Source organism: Podarcis tiliguerta (genome assembly GCF_965153285.1).
Source record: "Podarcis tiliguerta genome assembly, chromosome: 16".
Taxonomy (NCBI): domain Eukaryota; kingdom Metazoa; phylum Chordata; class Lepidosauria; order Squamata; family Lacertidae; genus Podarcis; species Podarcis tiliguerta.
The window spans coordinates 24,529,787-24,551,248 of record NC_139549.1 but is presented as its reverse complement, the minus strand read 5'-3'; the positions used below and the strand labels follow the sequence as shown (position 1 = coordinate 24,551,248).

The 21,462-nt window shown below is 47.7% G+C and overlaps 3 protein-coding genes across 7 annotated transcripts in view; 1 reads left to right on the top strand and 2 right to left on the bottom strand.

The window, feature by feature from the left end:
* Window positions 1-324: 324 nt before the first annotated feature.
* Window positions 325-17,248, bottom strand: LOC310666625 (uncharacterized protein). Of its 5 annotated transcripts, XM_083417778.1 has the most exons (7): window positions 16,466-16,610; window positions 15,667-16,432; window positions 13,326-14,030; window positions 8,869-9,074; window positions 7,806-7,932; window positions 5,169-5,282; window positions 325-3,834 (listed from the first exon to the last, which is right to left on the bottom strand). In XM_083417778.1, exons 4-7 carry the CDS (start codon window positions 8,896-8,898, stop codon window positions 2,342-2,344), a joined length of 1,764 nt encoding a protein of 587 aa, XP_083273904.1. In that variant the 5' UTR covers window positions 8,899-9,074; window positions 13,326-14,030; window positions 15,667-16,432; window positions 16,466-16,610; the 3' UTR covers window positions 325-2,341. The 5 variants fall into 5 exon arrangements, 4 of the variants coding, with proteins under 4 accessions (XP_083273904.1, XP_083273903.1, XP_083273905.1 ...); XR_014505978.1 differs by lacking the exons at window positions 13,326-14,030; window positions 15,667-16,432; window positions 16,466-16,610 and adding an exon at window positions 17,002-17,248 and having other exon boundaries at window positions 325-1,741; window positions 1,781-3,834; XM_083417777.1 differs by lacking the exon at window positions 13,326-14,030.
* Window positions 17,249-17,300: 52 nt separating this feature from the next.
* Window positions 17,301-20,879, top strand: LSM8 (LSM8 homolog, U6 small nuclear RNA associated). The gene is made up of 4 exons (XM_083417995.1): window positions 17,301-17,452; window positions 18,396-18,436; window positions 19,649-19,776; window positions 20,644-20,879. Exons 1-4 carry the CDS (start codon window positions 17,422-17,424, stop codon window positions 20,732-20,734), a joined length of 291 nt encoding a protein of 96 aa, XP_083274121.1. The 5' UTR covers window positions 17,301-17,421; the 3' UTR covers window positions 20,735-20,879.
* Window positions 19,616-21,462, bottom strand: part of LOC310667167 (uncharacterized protein) — a gene marked incomplete at its 5' end in the record, with an annotated part of 33,795 nt that continues 31,948 nt past the window's right edge. The window contains one exon of the mRNA XM_083418891.1: window positions 19,616-21,142. The remainder of the gene's footprint in view (window positions 21,143-21,462) is intronic.

Genomic DNA, 21,462 nt, shown 5'->3' with positions numbered 1-21,462 from the left:
GCCCACCACTGACAAGCGGACCCCAGAAGGTTCCCTGTGAGGGAATGTGGCCCTCAGACTAAAAAAAAACAACCCAACCTTTCCTGCCACTCCCTGCAACAAGGAAGTGAGCCCTGGCAGAGCAGCTTCCGCGATAAACAGGGTATCCATGGCAACCGGCCTACCTCTGCCTTGCCACAGTCTCGCTTCTGATTATCAGGCCACTTGTAAAGACATAAGAGCCCTTTGAGGAAGAAAATGCTGGTACCCCAAATAGTATCGCACCCCCTTCCCTCCCCACCCTTAAAAAATTTGCATATTTCATGACACATTATCCAAACACAATTCAACATTAAAATACTCGTTTAAGTAAGAAAATAGCAGCCTTGGGTGGATTTCACGGAAACTCACAAGGACGGCAAGACAGGGTCAACCAGGAGATTAAAAACGGTGCTGGAGGTTGCCAGTTTGGAGTAACAGGCTCTGTCACAGAATTGGGCTGTGCAAGCAAAGTCCCTTTTTGCTTCAATGTGCAGAAACCATCAGCGCTCAGGTATTGTCCCAACTACAGAGCCCACTCCTCCAAGCCATCATGGGACACGGCTATGAAAGGAGGCAGAGACAGGCCACCAAATTTCCTCCGCAAGACATACTGAACAAGGCAGGGGCTGTGCAGAAGTCTTCTGTTCACATACAGGAAAACATCCCAGGCAACAGAGCTTTTAATTTCCAGGTGCTTATTTGGGTTTCCCAAAGCAAGAACCTTACAACGTGCAGATCACTCCAAGCAAGGACCTCTCCGTGCCAACGCTCAAAAGGAACAGCACTGAAGTCAAGGCAAGGAAGTTTTAGGCGAAAGCTTCTTGGGTGGCAAAAGGGAGAGCTGGAGAGAAAATGTCCAACCAGCTTAAATCCGAGCGTCGGGGAAACTGAGGCTCAGAGCAACTGTAACGATGCAGAGAGTCTGAGAGGAGATGTGGGTGTCTGTTCCTTGCAGTTTCCAAATTCTGACGGGGAACACCTGCAAGTCTTCTTTTGGGCAGGTGCAAGACCACACCCTCAAGGGACTATTTTGCTTTCTCATTTATTTTCTCATTTCTCATTTATTCTCAGTCTGCACTTGGAATACAACCCCCTTCCCCCGGCCCAGCAATAAGATTTCGGCCAACAGTTTGAAGCAACTACCTGGGAGCAGGGAGGGTGTGTTTTTTCTGGGTGCAAAGCAAGTTGCGACAGAAGGGATGAATAAGCAGGGTGCCAGATCTATAAAGAAACAATTATCAGCGGCCTTGTCTCCCAAGAAGAGCCTGGCACGACCAGGCAAAAATAAATAAATAAATCACATCTCGCACTACGGTGGTGCGAAGATAACCACCAGAGGCTATGAACACAGAGGCTTCATCCAACCTGGTGCCCTTCAGGCGGTTTGGGGGACTACAACTCTCATCAGTCAATGCAGCTGTTTTGGACTACAACTCCCATCAGCCCTGGTCAATGTGGTTGTTTTGGACTACAACTCCCACCAGCCCCAGCCAATGTGGCTGCTTTGGACTACAACTCCCATCAGCCCCAGCTGACAGGGCTGTTTTCAACCACAACTCCCATCAATCCTGGCCAATGTGGCTGTTTTGGACTACAACTCCCATCAGCCCCGGCCAATGTGTCTGTTTTGGACTAAAACTCCCAACAGCCCCAGTCAATGTGGCTGCTTTGGAATACGGCTCCCATCAGCCCCAGCTGACAGGGCTGTTTTCAACCACAACTCCCATCAATCCCGGCCAATGTGGCTGTTTTGGACTACAACTCCCATCAGCCCCAGCCAATGTGTCTGTTTTGGACTAAAACTCCCAACAGCCCCAGTCAATGTGGCTGCTTTGGAATACGGCTCCCATCAGCCCCAGCTGATGGGGCTGTTTTCAACTACAACTCCCATCAACCCCAGCTCACACCATTGTGTGGGCTGAGGCTGATGGGACATGTAGTCCCAAACACCTGGATGTCACCATGCTGCTGGTCTATGTGGAACCAAGAGCCTCAGCCACTTCCTTCAACGCATCGCTCCCGTTCAGCTCAGCTGGTGGCAGCGCTACATTCACATATTCCAAAGAGGCCTCACCAACAGAATTTGCCTCTTCCTTGGGATTTGATGGGGGTCCCTTTCCCCCTCCCTCCACACTTCAGAGGGCACTGCCTTACTTTACAGTTTGTAATGTCTGCCATTGGGCGATCTGCCCGCAAAACTCTGGAGATCGACCAATCGGCCCAAACCTACCAGTGTGGAATAGATCTCTCTCTCTTCTCCCCTCTACAAAGCCCAATTCCCCATCTTTTTTTTAACAGGGGTCCTGTAAAAAACCCGAGGTCACATTTGGGGTTCCCAAGAATTCCCGGCTGGATCTTTCTCCTGCTTCGGCTCCTGGAGGTTCAGCAGGAGAAGCGCCCCCACGGAAACCGTCTTCAGGCTCAGCACACTGACGGCCTCGGGCTGGACAGAGGGGACCCCCACGCCCTGCAAACAAGGGCCCCATTCTCTGTGGGCGTTCTCCACCGGCTCGTCCTTCAGCGTGTGGATCCTCTGGTGCTTGATGAGGTTGGCACTTTGGCCAAAGGTCCTGTCGCAGTGGGAGCACTTGAAGGGCCCCTCTCCCATGTGGATGCGCCGGTGCCGGATCAGGGTGGACCCTCGCCGGAAGGTCTTATCGCAGTGTGGGCACTGGTAGGGCTTCTCGCCGTCGTGCAGCCTCTGGTGGCGCATGTATTCCTGCCGGCAGGTGAAGGTGGAGTCGCAGGAAGCGCAGGGGTAGGGCTGCTCGCCCGTGTGGATCCTCTGGTGCCAGTAAAACTCTTGCTTGTAGCGGAAGCTCTTGTCGCACCCAGGGCACTTGTAGGTCTTCTCCCCGGCGTGGCTCCTCTGGTGCCAGCTGAACTCCTGCTTGAAGCGGAAGCTCTTCTCGCACTCGGTGCACTTGTAGGGGCGGTCCCCGACGTGCGCCCGCTGGTGCCACATGAACTCCTGCTTGAAGCGGAAGCTCTTCTCGCATTCGGCGCACTTGTAGGGGCGCTCCACCGAGTGCGTCTTCTGGTGCCAGGTCAGCTCCTGCTTGAAGCGGAAGTTCTTCCCGCACACCCCGCACTTGTGGGGCCACTCGGCCGTGTGCGCCCGCTGGTGCCACATCAGCTCCTGCTTGTGGCGGAAGACCTTCTCGCACACGCCGCACTTGTAGATCTTCTCCCCGGCGTGGACCTTCTGGTGCCACGTGTATTCGTGGACGAAGCGGAAGCTCTTCTCGCACTTCCCGCACTTGTAGGGACGCTCCTCCTTAGGGACTCTCTGGCGGACGCCAAGCCCCGAACAGTGGCTGCAAGAGCAGGGCTGCATCGTTGTGTTGTGGCTTCGCGGGTCTGCCGCGGTGGGAGGAGTGCCCTTGTGGCCACTGCTGCTCTCGCACTCGGGGCAGACTTGTGTCGCTTCTCCCACGGAGGGGGCGCCGTGAGCCGAGCGGGCAGGGAAACATTTCTGACACTGGGTGCAGATGAGCAGCGTCTCCTCGTAGGTGCTTGGTGGGGGCACCGTGACACCGCCAGGCCAGAAAGCGCTGCCAGAGACCCCTGGGTGCCCCACCTGAAATCCCACGGGGGGCGCTTGCACGTTCTGCCACTGGAGCTTAGTGGACCAAGTTGGCAGTGCGGCCATTCCATTCACAGCCGAGTTGGCCCCGAGGTGGCTCCCTGGCCACGTGGAAAATTCACCAAAGGTCCCGTTATTCGGGCCTGCCTTCAGCACCTCTGGGTGCCCCACACAGCATGGTGGCCGCTCCTCGAGGCAGGATTCTTTCTTAATCAGGATTTGGCCATCTGCAACGACAGGAGACAAGAGCGAAAGGTTGTATGTGAGCCAACAGAAAATTGGTGAGATCACAACGGAAGAACTGATTGTGTTTTGATCAAGAAGGGTTAAAAACCTGCCTTTTTACCATCGCCCAGTGTGGAGAGGTCCAGCCTTAGGGACCATGTTACAGTAGCATAGCAGCAAATCCAGAAGTGCAAGGGCCACAGCAACTCCTCCTCACACCCGAGTCCTTTCCTAAGGTTATACAATAACCTTCTAATTTAGGGTTGCCCTATTTCAAGAAGTAAAAGTACAGACACAGTTGCTTAGTTGTTCAGCTTTTTGTGGGGCGATTGGCAGAGGCAGACAGAGGACACCAAATTAGCCCCTATCCCCTGGACATTACTGGAATTTTCAAGTTTATATGGTGACCCTTTGCACACCATTCTCTTGAAAGTGAAGCCCCTTGTCTTTTCAGGGTTCCTAAATGCTTAGCTTTTGGAGCACACAGAACTATTTCTTCTTCTCTGAATGACTTTTCATGGACATTTGAACCCTTTGAGCCCTGTTTCAGGAAACGTTTAATATTTGATGTGTTTTTTTCTTCTGGTCCCCCCGTATTTTGTTGGAAGCTGCCCAGAGTAGCTGAGGTAAACCTGTCAGAGGGGCAGGGTAGATGGATAAATTAATTAATTCATTCATTCCTGCACGCCTCCTCCAGAGTGGCCCTAGGAGCCAATCCTCAGTGGCTGACCCACCTCCTTACACTCTGATTGGCTCTAATCAGCACAAAGGACGTGAAGACTTCATGCTGATTGGGCAGCTCTAGGGCCCTGGAGACAGGGCCCCTGCTGCAGAAATAGTAACAGCGATGTTCCCTGAATATGATGTATTGCTATATGTTGTTTTCACTAAGGCATGCACCTGTACTGTATGCAATTTTGTACACGTCACATTGCAAAATTCAGAGATGTGCGAATTTCGAGGGGCAGGACCTGTGATTTGGTTTGTGTATTGTTGCAAAGAACACACATTCGGAAGGGTTCCCCTTTCAAGGCAACCCAAATTTCTCCTTCACCCATTCCAGCATGTGGCCCCTGGAAAGCTGCTCTGGAAAGCCTCTGGCCCTTGAGGCAGAAAGGGGTCTCCGTCCTCCTCTTAAGCAAAATAAAACATTTAGCCTGCAACACCATTGGCTTCTAGAGACAAGGAAATCTTCAGTACACTTTTCTTCCCAGTAACACCATGCGAGCATGCAATGTAGAGCAGATCTCCCGCCGCACTGGCACACCGGACTTGGCAGCCATCTTCAGATCAATCAGAAGCTGCCAGTATTCTGATCTATGAGCTTGGGACTCACCAGAGATGCTGTGGTGTGTAACCTCTCTTGCCTTTGAGGTCTGGAGTCTCCCAACGCAAGGCTCCTCCCCTCGCTCGATTCTCAAAATGATGTCGGGCTTCTGTAAGGCGAGGCCTAGTAAAGTGGAGATGGATAGGGCACTTGAGGACCAGCCCAAGACATTATGTAACCTGATGCAAAGAACAAGACGGCATACCCCCTCATTTTTTGCCCCTGCCTCAGTGTCTCTCTTTATTTTTTAAGTACAGTAGTACCTTGGTTTCAGAACAGTCCTGTTTACGAACGTTTCGGTTTACGATGGGGATGCCCAATTTTTTTCCAAAGAGGGCCAGATTTGATGAAGTAAACATGCGTGAAGGCCAACTAAAGCTGTTGAGCTTTTTTTAGAATTGAAGTTGTTGAGCTTTTTTTTGAGATTTTCCCCAGGAAATAAACTGCCCCAGGAAATAAACTGCCAGGGCTGGATTAAACTGACTGAAGGGCCGGTGGAAGGGAAAGCATGCCTCGGTTTAAGAACAGTTTCGGTTCGGAACAGATTAAGTTCGCAAAGCGAGGTACCACTGTATAACTATGGTTTCTTTTTTTAATATAATAATTTTAATTAGTTTTCAATTACAATAATCCAATAATAGCCTCATTATATCAATGCCAAATTATAATACAATTCCTATTACCAATCATTCAAATACCAAATTATATAATTTAGGTGGCTAGAATTTAGGCATGCTAGAATTGATGGTTTTATGATTTACTTTATTTCTGCGTTCCAAAATCTTATTAATTTCAATCGCATTCCAGTCATAACAGTAATCCCTTATACAACAGCTGCAATCTTTATAACTCCTATTCATGTTAACACATTAAATGATTTATAAGACTACAAGTGAAGATCTCATACTGTGTCCTTGTTTTTCCTGTGTGTGACATTTATTCTGTCCATATTGTTTCTTCCTGTTCTTGTAAAATATTATGTCTATCTTTTCCCGGTTGTTGCTGCTGTCTGTCAGGCCTTGCGCAGAGCTAATATCCTGATGTTATTCCAAAAACTGCTCCCTCACTCAGTCCCGTGCTTCTTTGTTTTTGTAACTTTTAACAATAATTAAACAATTGTTAAAAGATGCCTCACTGTGTCTCATGGCCTGTGGTAGTTAACTGCCTAACCTTTCTAGGATTTTGAGCAGGACAACTCACTGCCCTTTCTTCCCTCCCCACACCCTTGATGAATTATTACCCTTTCCTTACAGTTCCTGTCAGGAACCTAGTATAAAGCAACTTCCAATGTTTCTGGTTTAGATCCATTTGTTTGTTAGTTATATTTCCCTGCGAGAAGTAAAGCTACAGGGAACCAGGCAGAGCGCCTTTTTGGTAGTGGCCCCCACCCTGTGGAACATCCTCCCATCAGATGCCAAGGAGATGAGTAACTATATAACCTTTAGAAGACATTTGAAGGCAGCTCTGTATAGGGAAGCCTTTTAATGTGTAATGTAATGTTCTTATATATGTCAGATGCCACCCAGAGTGGCTGGGGCAAACCAGTCAGATGGGTGGGGCATAATGATAATGATGATGATGATATCCCACCTTGTGGTGGAACCACTTCCCCTCCTCTCCATTTTATTCTCACAACAACCCTCTCCCTCACATACACCATGGCGGCGCCTCCTTCCTCCCTCCTCCTGGCTTCTCCCTGCCCTGCCTAGAGGAGGAAGGGGGCTGGGCTGGGCTGGCAGAAGCCACCCAGAGTGGCTGGGGCAAACCAGTCAGATGGGTGGGGCATAATGATAATGATGATGATGATATCTCACCTTTCTTTTAAGGAGCTCAAAGTGGTGGAACCACTTCCCCTCCTCTCCATTTTATCCTCACAACAACCCTCTCCCTCACACACGCCGTGGCGGCGCCTCCTCCCTCCCTCCTCCTGGCTTCTCCCTGCCCTGCCTAGAGGAGGAAGGGGGCTGGGCTGGGCTGAGCTTGCTGAGCACCATTTTAAGCAGCCCCTCTCCGGACCCAGCCATTTCGTGCCCCTCATCTTCCCTCCGCTGTTGCTGTGGCATCCCCTGGGAGGTAAGCGCAGCAGCTGGGGCTGGGGAAGAGGACTACTTGCCCCCCTCGCCTCTTCTTCCAGCCCCGCCCCCCCCCGGTGCCGCTTCTCCGGCCCGCCACAAGGTCTGAGGGACAGTGGACTGGCCCACGGATAAAAAAAATTGCTCTAGCCACTATACCACATGGGCTCTCATTGATCAGTCTAGATGGGTCCACAGCAGGAGTGGCCCATGCAGAGTCCTCTGCATGCTGCTGAACTCCTGCCATTCCCAGTCAGCAGGGCCAATGGTCAGGGCTGGTGGGAGCCGTTGCAAGAGCAGCAAAACTACAGCAGCACAGCTTTGACTCTCCGGAGATAACAGCTCTGAGAGGTTTGAGGTGGGATGCCAAACCCCATCAGTCCCAACCAACATGGCCAATGGTCGGGGTGATAGGAGTTGTACCTCAGCAACATCTGGAGGCCCAAAGCTTTCAATGTCCAAAGTGGGATATTAATTATAACTGAAGTGAAACAACCTCTTGCCTTTTGGAGCCTTTCAAATTCATCGGGTGAGCACAACCTGTGAGCCATCCAATAAACAGCAAATAGCTTACCTAATGAAACCAGCATCTCGTAGCTGGCTCTCGTCACATCCTTATAGAGATTTTTCTGCCAATCTGCCAGCTCTGCCCACTCCTCTGGGGAAAAGTAAATGGCCACTTCGTCAAAAGTCACTGGGTCCTGAAAGAGGAATTCGTTCGTTTATTGATTTATTTGTTGCATTGATATCCTACCTCTTTCTTCAAGGAGCTCAAGGCGGCAATAGCTGGTTTCCCATCTCCTCACTTAATTCCCCACAAAAACCCTGAGAGGTAAATTAAGCTGAGAGCCAGGTTCATGGCTCAAGGGGGGGTTTGAACCCTGGACTTTCGCAGGTCCCGATCCGACATTCTAACCTCTATGCCACACTGGTTCTCAAAGCAGTGTCAAGCCATGCTCCACGTCTCTGTGGCTCAAGAGTCTCAGACATGGGCAGGCAAACTAAGACCGGGGGGCTGGATCCAGCCCAATCGCCTTCTAAATCTGGCCCATGGACGGTTTGGGAATCAGCGTGTTTTTACATGAGTAGAATGTGTGCTTTTATTTAAAATGCACCTCTGGGTTATTTGTGGGGCATAGCAATTCATTTTTTTGTTCTTTTCAAAATATAGTATGGCCCCCCACAAGGTCTGAGGGACAGTGGACCGGCCCCCTGCTGAAAAAGTTTGCTGACCCCTGGTCTCAGGGTTGTGGGTTTGAGCCTCAGATTGGGCTAAAGATTACTGCATTGCAGGGGGTTGGACGAGGACTCTCATGGTCCCTTTCAACTCTACAAGTCTGATTCTATGATAATCCAGGTATTTTCTAAATGTTGGGGTGTGGATTTTACACACACACACACACACACACACACACACACACTGTTGGGGTCTCTTGACACCAAAAACAGATGTGAAAGTGACGCCCCACTTGTATGAAGCTCAGTCGATGAGAACATTGACTGTACTCATTGAGGTAGGGACCTGTTTGCTTTTTGCTTCCATTACAGGTAATTACAATGATGGCACTACAGACATCCTAACTGGTAACATGCAGAACTGACAGAAGCTTTTACACCAAAGGGCAAGAGCCTCTTACCCAGAGTGTGGGCCCAGCAGCCCCAGCCATCTCTGAAGTCGATGCTCCTCTGAACAGGGCGGTCAATGGTTTACCTGCCTCAAAAAAACCGTGGGGAGGTCTTGGGTGGAGTCAGCACCGAGGGCTAGGTGGATCCATTTCTGCGGGACGTCCTTCAGTAGCAGAGGGGAGCGTCAAGAAGAGGGCTCCAATTTTAGTTTTGATGCCTGGGGGTGGGGTGGGGGAGAGAAAACAGAGGGGAGGGAGGGCGGGGGAAAGAGGCAGGCATGACTGCAAATTGCCAAGTTTCAGAAACTCAAAGGCGTTGGTGGCTTTGAATAAATTTGCATGAAGCTTATGCAAATCGCTCCTTTGCTCCGGGAGGAAGAACTCGTTTGCATAAAGGGAATTTGCAAATGCTTCGTTGCATCACGTGTTCTCTCTGTCGCTGCATCGAAATGATTCTGCAATGGGGCGGAAGGAAGCAGATGGAGACTGTTTCCTGGCACGCAGCCCCACAGCAGGGATGTTTCTCTTTGCAGTGGGAGGTTGCCGACTTGAGTCAAGGAGCCCCAGAAAGAACAGGCTCCTAACCCCAGGCGAGTTAACACACTCCATGATCTTTGTTTATCCACCAAAGCCCAGCTTCCACAAAGCACTATTCACAGGGCCCCCTGGCTGGCCTGGCGTCAGCAGCCGGCTCCCTCAGGCATCTGCCAGGGTCCAGTTTACCCCATGAGACCCACAGAGCCTGGACCCTCTGACCTGGTCAGCTGGATCTGATCGCCACCATTTTTATTTGTTGAGAGGCTATATCAGGGGCATTCTGGGAAATTAAAATGGCGGCAGCACACTGGTGCCCCCACTAGGGGCCAGTTGACACATTCTGCTGCCCGTCATCAAGGCCTGGCATAAATGCTAATTCCTCATTGAAGTATTTGTATTCTGCCCTCTCATAAAGCATCACGGTGGTATACGGCAGCATAAAAGCAACATTTTCTCAAAAATGCTAAAAGCAGTGCAGAACAATCATTAAAAAGACTGGCTGCTGTCAGACATGACATTTCCTGGTGGGAGGGCGTTCCACTACTGAGAAGGCCCTCTGCCTGGTTCCCTGTAACTTCACTTCTTGCAGTGAGGGAACCACCAGAAGGCCCTCAGTGTTGGACCTCAGTGTCTGGGCTGAATGATGGGGGTGGAGACACCTTTTTTTACCCTGGTCTTTGACACTTGAGATGCGTATTTCAGGACCCATCTTATTTCTGTGACTGCAAGTTGTTTCAAATTGCTTTCAGTATTATAATGGTTGCAACTTGCCCTGGGACCTTACAGCAAAGGGCAGGTAATTAAATAATAACCATAATAACCACAGTAATATGTCACAGAGGATGTGAAGAGCCAACCACTCCAAATCAGTTTTAAAAATACTTGAAGGTGGGAGAGCGTGGCAGGGGTTCAAAACTGACCATCTACAATTAAAAGGACCCCTGGACAGTTAAGTCCACTCAAAGGCGACTATGGGCTTGTGGCGCTCATCTTGCTTTCAGGCTGAGGGAGCCGGCATTTGCTCACAGACAGCTTTCCAGGTCATGGACCAGCATGACTAAACCGCTTCTGGCGCAATGGGACACCATGATGGAAGCCAGAGCACACAGAAATGCTGTTTACCTTCCCGCCGGAGCGGTACCTATTTATCTACTTGCAGTGATGTGCTTTAAAACTGCTAGATTGGCAGGAGCAGGGACAGAGCAACAGGAGCTCACCCCGTTGCGGGGATTCGAATCGCCGACCCTGGTCAACAGACCCATACAGGCCCACAGCCCTTTATGTTTATGTTTGTTTGTCTGTCTGTTTGTTTGTTTGTTTATAATATTGTGAAAATTAATTTTTAAAAATTGGAAAAAAAACCAAAAACATACAGGCCCACAGCGGCACCTGTCCAGTCTTCACTGGGAAGAATTGCATTTCTATTGAAACTGCAGTAACAGAACCCCACTCCGAATCCTCGCCCTCTTGGATTTCTGACCCACATGTCCATTGGAGGGTGTAAACTGTGGTTGTAGAGCAAGGCAGCGAAAAGTCTTCAAAAACAGAACAGGCAGGAAAGTCGATCGGTGGTTGGAGAGCGACTGTGGTCGCAACTTACAGCATTGGCAAAAGGGAGGACAAAGGAAGAGGCAGATCGATGCAAAAACTGCATGTGCTAATGTATATGTAGGGATGCCAGTTTAGAAATAATGACTGTAGTTCAGGCAGAAGTAAATAAAACCCTCACCATAACGGGGAAAGCCGAAACCAAGAGGTCTCAGGCAGTTCAAAGCCCCCTCGTGCTCTCCTTTCTCCAGGGCTCTTTATCTTGAAACCAGACAAGCCTTCAGAGAGGAGATGCCTTCAAAGTGAGGGCTGCTGCCTGTCAAGGAGGCCACCCTTAGCAGTGTTGTAGCCCGCCTGTGAGTGCATGACATGCTGTCGGGTGCACTGATATCCCCTTCAACACTCGCCTCGTCTCCTCGTCCTTCTTCCCATCACTATAGGAGAAAGAAGCAGGCGACGTTCACACATTCACATTTAAAGCGCTGTGGGTCATGGCTTCCCCCAAAGAGTTCTGGGAGTTGCAAAGTGTGCTGAGACTTGTCAGGAGGTGCCCATTTCCTTCCCCAGAGCTACAATTATATAAGAGTTCCTTGGAAGAGAGATTGATTGTTAAGCCACTCTGGGAATTGTAGATCTGCAAGGGAAACGGAGGTCTCCCAGCAATTCCCAGCACCCTTAGCAAACGACAGCTCCCATAATTCTTTGGGGGAATCCATGACTGGTCTGCATCAGCTTTGAACTGTCAGGGCACCAGTACAGTGGTACCTCTGGTTACGTACTTAATTCATTCCGGAGGTCCGTACTTAACCTGAAACTATTCTTAACTTGAAGCACAACTTTAGCTATTAGCTAAAGTTGTGCTTCAAGTTAAGAACAGTTTCAGGTTAAGTACAGTTTCAGGGGCCTCCTGCTGCTGCCGGAGCATCATTTCTGTTCTCATCCTGAAGCAAAGTTCTTAACCTGAAGCACTATTTCTGGGTTAGCGGAGTCTGTAACCTGAAGCGTATGTAACCTGAAGCGTATGTAACCTGAGGTACCACTGTATATGAGATGTCTACAGCAGTCTTTCTGTCAGGCTATAGGAGAAAGAAATGTACAAAGAAATGGTGCTTGAGTATGCTTTTTACCTTCTTCCTTTGACTCCATTTTCCTTTTGTGTCCTGGTATTCAGAATGTAAAGCAGGGACTGTCTACTCATGGGCATTTGTAATTCCACCAGAGAGGGAAATTGGGTCTCCTAACAATCTTCAGCACCCTTAACAAACTACAGCTCCCAGAATTCTTTGATGGAAGCCATGAGTGTTGAAAACAGCATTACAGCACTTTCAGCATATAGTCTGAATACAGCCCATGTCCTTACAGGCGGATGGAGAACAGGCAATCTTATATTATGAGTCTGCTGCTTTATAGCATCAGCAAGGTGATGTCTTCATTTTAATAGACCTCTTTCTAAAGCATCTTAAGAAGGTATATAAAAAAACAAAACAAACCAAACAAAGCTTCCATCCTGGAAAAAAAGCTGCAGAAACCAGCCTCACGCAACCAGCAGGCGTTTCAAAAGCCGGGCCCTATGTCCAGCTCATTCATGCAAATTGCACACAAAACAGCATGAGCAATGTACAAGATTAAGCATGCAAATAAGTCACAGCTCTCTGGCTGCCAAAGCATTTCCATGGCGGCCTTCCTCCATGTGTAGCCAGCCAGCCGGCCATCACTGGGAGCTGTAGTCCACAACATCTGGAGAGAACTGTGCTGATAATCCCTGAACAGAAAGTAGAAGCAATGATGTTCCTTAGGATGCAATCAGAAGTCAAGAGCTGCCTTCTTCCATTTACTAAAGAAGCCCCCCCTGACTCTCTGGTGCCTTATCTGACATCCTGCCCACCATCACCCTAACACTCCCGAAGCCAGCTAAAAAGCACATCCATTCCAGGTACGCCCAGCACCTAGACAGAATCAGGACCAGCTGTGCTTCAAACCTGCCTGACAGGGTCCCTCCCCTCCCCTCCCCTCCTTTCCTCTCCTCACCCATCTCAGCATCCTTGTTCAGGGAAATGTAAATATGCACCCATTTAAATGTTCTATGCCAACAAAATATGCACCCATTTACATGTTCTATGCAAACAGCAGCGTCTGCCTCCCTCTCTCTTTCTCTGGACAAAGTGGCAAGCCCCAGTCTTAGACAATAGGCTGTTTTTAAAATGTGCATACATTTAAATGAATTAACATATGCAAATAAACAGCTACTGAGTTCTCCTTCCCGCCTTGCTATTTTGGGTAAGGCTGGCAAAACCCACACATTTACATCATCAAAAGGGCTGCAGAATCGCAGGTACTGGGGATTCATCCCCGCTGAGCTCAGTGGGAGTTGTTTCTGAGTAAACCTGTTTAGGATTGCTAGAAGTGTGACATTTCCTTAAGCCAGGCTTCGTTCATCTGGTGCCTTCCAGATGTTTGGGACGATAGCAGCCATCAGCTTCAGCCAGAACCTGTGCCAGTTCGAGAAAAGCTGAGTCCTAAAATTAATATTATGAAAAGGCTGGAAATTGGAATATTTCGGAACATATGCACATCTTAAGATTCTGAAGTTTAATAACTGCCTCAGGGCCTGGGAAGTGTAGCACTGTATTGGGAGAGGGGGTGTAATCTTCAACTGAATTTGAAACACCCTCATCAAGCTGCAATACCCATGAGTCTCAAAACAATTTAAATCTGTGGTCCATTCCATAAGGAGAATCTGCTGGCCAGTGGCCAATCAAGTCCAGCATCCTGTTCTCACAGAGGCCAACCAGATGCCTTGATGGGAAGCCATCAAGTAGGACTCAAACACAACAACCTTCTCCCTTCTTGTAGTATCCAGCAACTGATCTCAGGACCTGGAGGCACAGCAAAGCCCCTGTGGCTAGCAGTCGTGGATAGCCGTCCCCTCCATGAATTTGTCCGATCCTCTTTTAAAGCCATCCAACCTGGTGGCCATCGCTGCCTCCTGTGGCAGTGAGTTCCATAGTTTAACTATGTGCTGAGTGGAGAAGTGCTTTCATTTGTCTGGCCTGAATTTTCCAGCATTCAACTATGTTGGATGTCCACAGCTAGAGAACTAAGAAGCCACATGTGAAAAGTTTATCACATTATGAGAGAGTGCATCAATAAGATCACTGATATATAATCTTGGGTTAGCTATGTTGTAGTTTTCATGATGCTACAACATATAGCTCGCCCAAGGGAATATAAACTGGCTGGAGCTTGTGGGAGATGTAGTTCAAAATGTCTGCAAGACACCACGTTGGGGAACTTTGTTCTAGGCCAGTGCTTCCCAGATTTGGGCCTCCAGCTGTTTTTGGACCACAATTCCAATCATCCTTCACCACTGCTCTTGCTAGCTAGGGATGATGGGAGCTGTAGTCCAAAAACAGCTAGAGCCCCTAGTTTGGGAACAAAATTGTTCCAGGCAGGCAGACAAAAGTATGCTTATCATGCAAAAATACGGTGTTAGTCATTCTGGAGCAGAAAAGCAAGATATAAAAGTAAAGGGAGCCCTGACCATTAGGTCCAGTCGTGGCTGACTCTGGGGTTTCGGCGCTCATCTCGCTTTATTGGCCGAGGGAGCCGGTGTACAGCTTCCGGGTCATGTGGCCAGCATGACTAAGCCGCTTCTGGCGAACCAGAGCAGCGCATGGAAACGCCGTTTACCTTCCCGCCGGAGCGGTACCTACATATCTCAAAATAAATAATGAACTGCCCTAATGGTCAGAGGCAGTAGATAACCCTGAATGCCAGATATTGGTATCAGACCCTCCATATGTTTTGAAAGACAACTCTCATCAGCCCCAGCTGGAAAGTGGCTATATCGGGTTGCTCTGTGACGTGTTTACTCAGGAGTAACACCTAGTTGAGTTTTTATTATTTTTATTGCATTTAGACCCCACCTTCTCTTCCAAGGAGCTTAAGGTAGCATCCAGTGTTCTCCCCCTCTTCAGTTCCCACAACAACCCTGTGAGGTAGGTTCAGCTAAGAGACAGCGACTGGCCTGGGGTCATCCAGTGATTTTCATGGCTAAGTGGGGAGTTGAACTGTGGTCTCTCAGGTCCAAGTCCGACACACTAACCCAGTCTAACCGCTGCACCACAGTGGCTCAGTGTGTCTTACTCCCAGGTAAGTGGATGACTGCAGCCGATAGAGCTACAGAATTTGTTCCCAAAGACCAGCTATCAACAATGTACAACTACCACATCCCCATAAGTGGGATGTAATTTTTAAAGGAGGGAAAAATCAAGACGCTGTAAAATTAAAGCGACTCAAGTAAACCACACACCTTTCCCCATATCGGAGCTATAGCTGCAATTTGTAAATGAATTTGTAGGTGGGCAGGTAAGCGAGTCTTTAGACACCTACCAAAAATTAATGTTTTTTGTGTTTTTTTAAAAAAGGTAAATTAAACCAGGTTTGATTTTCATGTCCAGGAATGTTAGAGATTTCTCCCATTTTGGTGGGAAGCCTAACTCAGAGAGTTTTTTTGGAGTGGACTAGCCATCTCTGAAAGTAAACCCAAAGTCCACCCAAACTCACCGACACTTACAGCTTCAGTCAGATGCAGGCTTACTCAGGAGCAAGCCCAACTGGACTCAGCGAGACTTTTCATTTCGTTTCCTTTGATTTTAAAGAAAGCCCACCTTTGCTATAAACTGGGGCCTTCCCGGTCTGCCAGCTGAGATGGTCAGCACTTACCCACGAGTAGTCCCATTGCGCGAGGAAAAGCATCCGCTTTTGCGGATCGGGGCCGCTGTGGCTTGCAACCCGCTGCTGCTGCTGCTGCTATGCCAGCGGTTGTCTTAACCGCTTTTGCAAAAAGTGGTAACTACAGTATATATAAAAAAAGGGGAATGATTGCGTTCGCATCACACCGCTTGGCTCAATCCGGAATGGAATCCCGACCAGCCCTTTTAAAATAATAGCAGACCAGAGGAAGCAGGCGGCGTAAAAACCGCTCCCGATCGTTCCTCCGTCTCCCCAGCAGTGCAGGTTCAGAGTGAAAAGGCGGCGGGGGTTTTCCGCAAAGCGTACAGCGCTTTAACCCCTTCCTCCCCGGCGGCAGCAGCAGTAGCACCCCGGTAGGCAGGCAGGAGATCCGCACACCGCCACCCCCTGGCCGGCAGCCCCTTCTCCCGAGCAGGAGAGGCGCCCCAAGCGCAGCAGCAGCAGATCCGGCTTGCAGTGTTGGGAAGGGTGCGAAGTTGTACCCGTTACGTGTCTAAGTGGGGGTTAGGAGGAGATCATTCAAGTCCAGAAGCAAAAAATTGCATAAGGGGCCAGAGACAATAACGCAAACAAAATGTCATTTTTGCTGGAAAATCACCCCCAAGTGGGGACAGTTGCTGTTGTGTTCATTTTCTGCTTGCGTTGCTTCCCTTTGGGCACCGTGGGAACAGGATAATGAGCTAGATGGTCTGATCCAGCAGCCAGGCTCTCCATATAGGAAACCAGTCAAAGACTGCTAAACTGTGCTGCTAAACTGGGAGGGAGACACCCAAACCTCCCAAGGATTACATCCGAGCTTAGTCCCACCCAAATCAGAGCAGACCGATTGAAATCGATGCACACGTGACTTATTTAGGTCCATTCAGTTCAATGGCTCTTATATATACTTTCAGCAGACTCCTGACCATACCTACTCAGAGGTAAGTCTTACTGAATTCAAGGGAGGGGTCACACTTTTAAGTTAATCCTGCATTAGTGTGCTGGCTTTGTATTTCAGGTAACCTTTTGATGATTTTCTCCTCTTTTTATGCTGTTGCTGCCAGGAGAATTCGGGCAGAACAGTGCATTTATTATTATTATTATTATTATTATTATTATTATTATTATTATTATTACTACTATTATTATTATTATTATTATTACTATTATTATTATTATTATTATTATTATTATTATTATACTTGTTTTGATTTTTCCGTGCCCTGTGTATTATATTATGCAGTACGAATGTGTTGGGTGTTAGCCCGCTGGCGAAGGGCGGTATAGAAACCCTAATATAATAAATAAATGGGTGGCTGCACTTACCTTGCAAAACAGCCGTGCTCTTTCCTTTTCCTATCTCTATGCCCCGCCTTTGCTTCTAGTATTTTTTGGGTACGGGGAGGGGGCAAGACACGGTGCTATTATCCTATCACAGCTGGTGCAAAGACAGCCCCCCCAACACACACATACGATTCTGCCACCCATCATACTTTTCTATTGGGGCGGTCGTGGAGAAACTCCAGAAGGAACCAGGAAGTTCCGTCTCCGGCAAAAGGCGTTGCTTATCCCTTTTTTTTTCTTTCCATAGTATCTCTACGCACAGACAAAAGCGTCTCTACGCATGCGCCGCTTGAAGTCCCGGACGTCGCTTCGCTTCAGGGGCCGCCTCCGCTCACTTTCACGCGAGATACCGGGAAGCCTCGCGGGAGCTGGATTCAGCGGGAGCCGGGAAGGATTGCCGCCATGACCTCCGCTTTGGAGAACTACATTAACCGTATCCTTCCGCGGGCGGCCTGTCTGTCGGGGGTGGGGGGGCGCTGCATTATGAGACCGGGCGGGGGGGGGGGACACACTGGTTTGAAGCGGAATTCTGCGCCTGCGCGTTAACGCTCCTGCTTTTCCTCAGTTACACGCGAGAATTTCCATCCTTTTGTGGGCTGGGTTGCCTTGGGTGGGATGCGCGCAGGCACTTCCGCTGCTCTTCTTTTCTTTTTTTAAATGGCTTTTAACCATTTGAAACCAGCCTCCATCCATCTTCTCCCCTCCAGAAGGTTTGGGATACAGGTACTCCCCGTTCGACACAAAGAGGGAGCTGTTTTGGACTACAACTCCCATCAGCCCTTGCTAGTTAATCATCCAAGATGGCTGCTCTAGCTCGGGGTCAATGGGAATTGTGGTCCAAGATTGGCTGCACTTACTAGGGCTTGATGGGTATTGCATAGTTGTCAACTTTCAAATTTGAAAATAAGGGATCAGCAGCCTTGAAAATAAGGGATCGGCAGCCTCACCTGTCCCAGGGACAGTCTACGGGATATCTAACAATCTGGGAAAGAGGTGGTAAACGGCGCTGGAATAAGGGAATTTCCCACAAAAAAAAGGGAAGGTTGACAGCTATGGTATTGGAGTCTAAGATTTGCATCTCAACAGCAAGGGCACCCCCCCACACACACACAAACACACATACAAAAAAAATCCTTAAAACAGGTGGGGCATGGGAAACCTTTTCTATCAGCTTTGGTGATTGCAAAGCTTTGGTGATTGCAAGAGGTTGAATTTCTCACTCTTTCCTCAGTTCTTTGTGTTCTGTGCCCTCCTGGTCTACACACCTCTTCAACCTCACACTCAGCTTCTTAAAAGGCACTAAATCCAGAGGAAACTCCTTTTCCTGTTGTTTATATGTATGTTGTTTCAAAAGATTTCTTTAACTTGAGTCTCAGGTACTGTTGCTGTAATTACTTCAGACGGCCGAATGATTGTGGTAAGAATTGCTTGTAAATATTAGTCTTACCCTGTTTTTAAATATGTAAATGATTGGAAATGTTTTGTACTAGATTATAATTACGTGGGAAAATAAAGCCCTGATCTTTTAAAGGCGGTTGAGTTGTATTTACAGGAATACACAAGTAGTTCTGTAAGCAGAGTGGCACTTAGGAACACAGGAAGCTGCCTTCTACTAAGTAAAACCATCTAGTTGGTCCATCTAGCTCAGAGAGCCAGTGTGGTGTAGTGGTTAAGAGCGGTAGTCTCGTAATCTGGGGAACCGGGTTCGCGTCTCCGCTCCTCCACATGCAGCTGCTGGGTGACCTTGGGCCAGTCACACTTCTTTGAAGTCTCTCAGCCTCACTCACCTCACAGAGTGTTTGTTGTGGGGGAGGAAGGGAAAGGAGAATGTTAGCCGCTTTGAGACTCCTGAAGGGGAGTGAAAGGCGGGATATCAAATCCAAACTCTTCTTCTTCTACTGTCTCCACTGACCAGCGGTGATTCTCCAGGAATTCTGGCAAGGGTCTTTCTCCCAGACCTACCTGAAGATGACAGGGATTGAATGTGGGCTTTTCTGCATTCAAACAGATGCTCCAAACACTGAACTATGGCCTTTCCCTCAGACTTTGAAGTAGATGCTTAGGCTGCACACATATCTTGGCTTTTGCTGGACTGCAGGTTTAATTGTAATACAATTCATCAGACACGTCAAGTAAAAATGTTCTGAATTAGGTGCCACTGACCTTAGTGCTATGTGGTTATAGGCAATTTACTAGAAGTGAGCATTTTGCCCAGATCCTTGCTGAAAATAACTTAATATTACTTCTGCAAAATATGTCTATCCTAGAAGAGCTGGAAACTTGTTTGAGAGGTCAACAGATACAAATTTTGCAGGAGATATATAAATATCAATGGCAGCAAGTTGCAAATCAGTGACCACTGTTCTCAAAAGCCTTATCTTCCTACTTTTTAAGGCTGCTGTTTGGGAAAAACAAAAGAACCCATGGAAAAATGAATTGCATTGATAAGTTAAAATCACTTAGTGAAGGGAGTTCCTCTGAAGGGTTACGTAAAAAATCTTTTAATCATTAAAGCTTTATCATAGTAAGTGGTGTAATGTTGTGTTTAGGACGTGTTTATGAATTGAGATAAATATTGAGAATTTGGAGTACTTCATTGTTTTTCAATTTACATTTTTATTTCTTAAAGGGAACTCTCAAGGGTTTTGATCAGACCATCAACTTGATTTTGGATGAAAGCCATGAAAGAGTGTTCAGTTCTTCACAAGGAGTGGAACAAGTAGTATTGGGATTGTACATTGTAAGAGGTGATAACGTGTAAGTTTGCCTCACCCTCCTTTTTTTTTTTTTTAATAAGGTAGTGCAATCTGAGCTAAAGTAGCAAAGCATTTGCTTAGCTCTCAAGGGGCCAGATTCAACTAAACAGTTGTGCTAGTTAGGTCCAGCGCAAGTAGTCCCACCAGCACAACATACATTCACACACTTGTTCACTTTCTGTCCCCCAGGTTGGCTCTAATGGGGTCAGGAGAACCCCCAGAACAGCACATGGGGTGATTGTTCCACCTGGCAAAAAGAAGTCAAGGACCTTACATGTCTGATGAAAGTACACTCCATTCTTTTCCAAGTGGATATCGGAGAATCATAGTTGAAAAGGACCAGGAGGGTCATCTAGTCCAACCCCCTGCAATGCAGGAATCTTTTGCCCAACGTGGCAACCCACAACCCCAAGATTAAGAGCCTCGTGCTCTTCCCTCCTGAGCTACTGTAGCTTGACATTATTTCAGAAAGTTTCCCTTTTGATGTCTCTGTTTTATAGTTCATAAGTAACTATAACAATAGATTATATATCCAACAAAATCATGTCCAGAGTAGACCAACTGAAATAACCTGTTAAGTTTTTCTGTGCTGTATGTTAGGATAAAAAGATACCGTACTGTTCTGTGTATAAGACTATGTTTTTTTACTCTAGAATAATGTTCAAAATCTGGGCTCGTCTTATACACGGATAGTATCTCCCTCCATTTTCTTAAATGGGAATGTCTTATACATGGGGGTGTCTTATAGATGGAAAAATACAGTACTTGCTGAGTGGAAGAAATATTGTTTCAGCATATCAACTTTGTTTCAGAGCTGAAGCATTTCACCTGCAGGAGTTTACAATACAGTACTTTTCTTTTCTTATAGGGCTGTAATTGGAGAAATTGATGAAGAGACGGATTCAGCCCTTGACTTGGGGAACATCCGAGCAGAACCTCTGAACTCAGTTGTACACTGAAGAAAGAAGTGTGTATAAAAGGACTTCAGAAATATCTGGCTGTACAAAACTATTTATAGAACGGCACGGCTACTTTTCTTACAAGTTGAGGGTAATTTTGTGTGTTATGGTTTGATATGTATAATAAAGTCTACATTTTATTGAAGCCTTGTGAACTTTTTAAAAAAACAACAACACCCATGACGCATTAAAATAATAGTAACCTTTAAAGTAGTCTTGCACTACATTTCTGACTTCGTAAAGTTAGCATGCACCTGGTGTGTGCGCTGGCTGGGGCTTATGGGAGTTGTAGTCCAAAACATCCAAAGCACACCAGGTTGGCAAAGCCAGAAATAAAATGCAACAACACACTCTGCTTATCTCACTGTGACTAAAACTCAGACTGGGGAAGAAAAGGGTTCCCTATCCCTGCATTACAGTGGTGCCCTGCAAGACGAATGCCTCGCAAGACGGAAAACCCGCTAGACGAAAGGGTTTCCGTTTTGGAGGTGCTTCGCAGGACGAATTTGCTATGGGCTTGCTTCGCAAGACGAAAATGTCTTGCGATTCCTGGGGTATTTTTTTCGCTCCCTACCCCCTTTTTCTAAGGCACTAAGCTGCTAATAGCCTTTTAGCAGCTAATCCGCTAATCCCTTAAGCCTTTAATAGCCGCTAATAGCCGCTAATAGCGCTAATCCGCTAATGGGCTTGCTTCGCAAGACGAAAAAACCGCTAGACGAAGAGACTCA

Coding starts and splice junctions, on each gene's coding strand:
- LOC310666625 (XM_083417779.1), bottom strand. CDS start 8,898: ATGGCTGGGGCTGCTGGGCCCACACTCTGG. Junction 5,283..7,805: donor CGAGATGCTGGTTTCATTAG/GTAAGCTATTTG, acceptor CCACTTTACTAG/GCCTCGCCTTACAGAAGCCC. Junction 3,835..5,168: donor TACACACCACAGCATCTCTG/GTGAGTCCCAAG, acceptor CTGTCGTTGCAG/ATGGCCAAATCCTGATTAAG.
- LSM8 (XM_083417995.1), top strand. CDS start 17,422: ATGACCTCCGCTTTGGAGAACTACATTAACC. Junction 18,437..19,648: donor CAGACGGCCGAATGATTGTG/GTAAGAATTGCT, acceptor TATTTCTTAAAG/GGAACTCTCAAGGGTTTTGA. Junction 19,777..20,643: donor ATTGTAAGAGGTGATAACGT/GTAAGTTTGCCT, acceptor CTTTTCTTATAG/GGCTGTAATTGGAGAAATTG.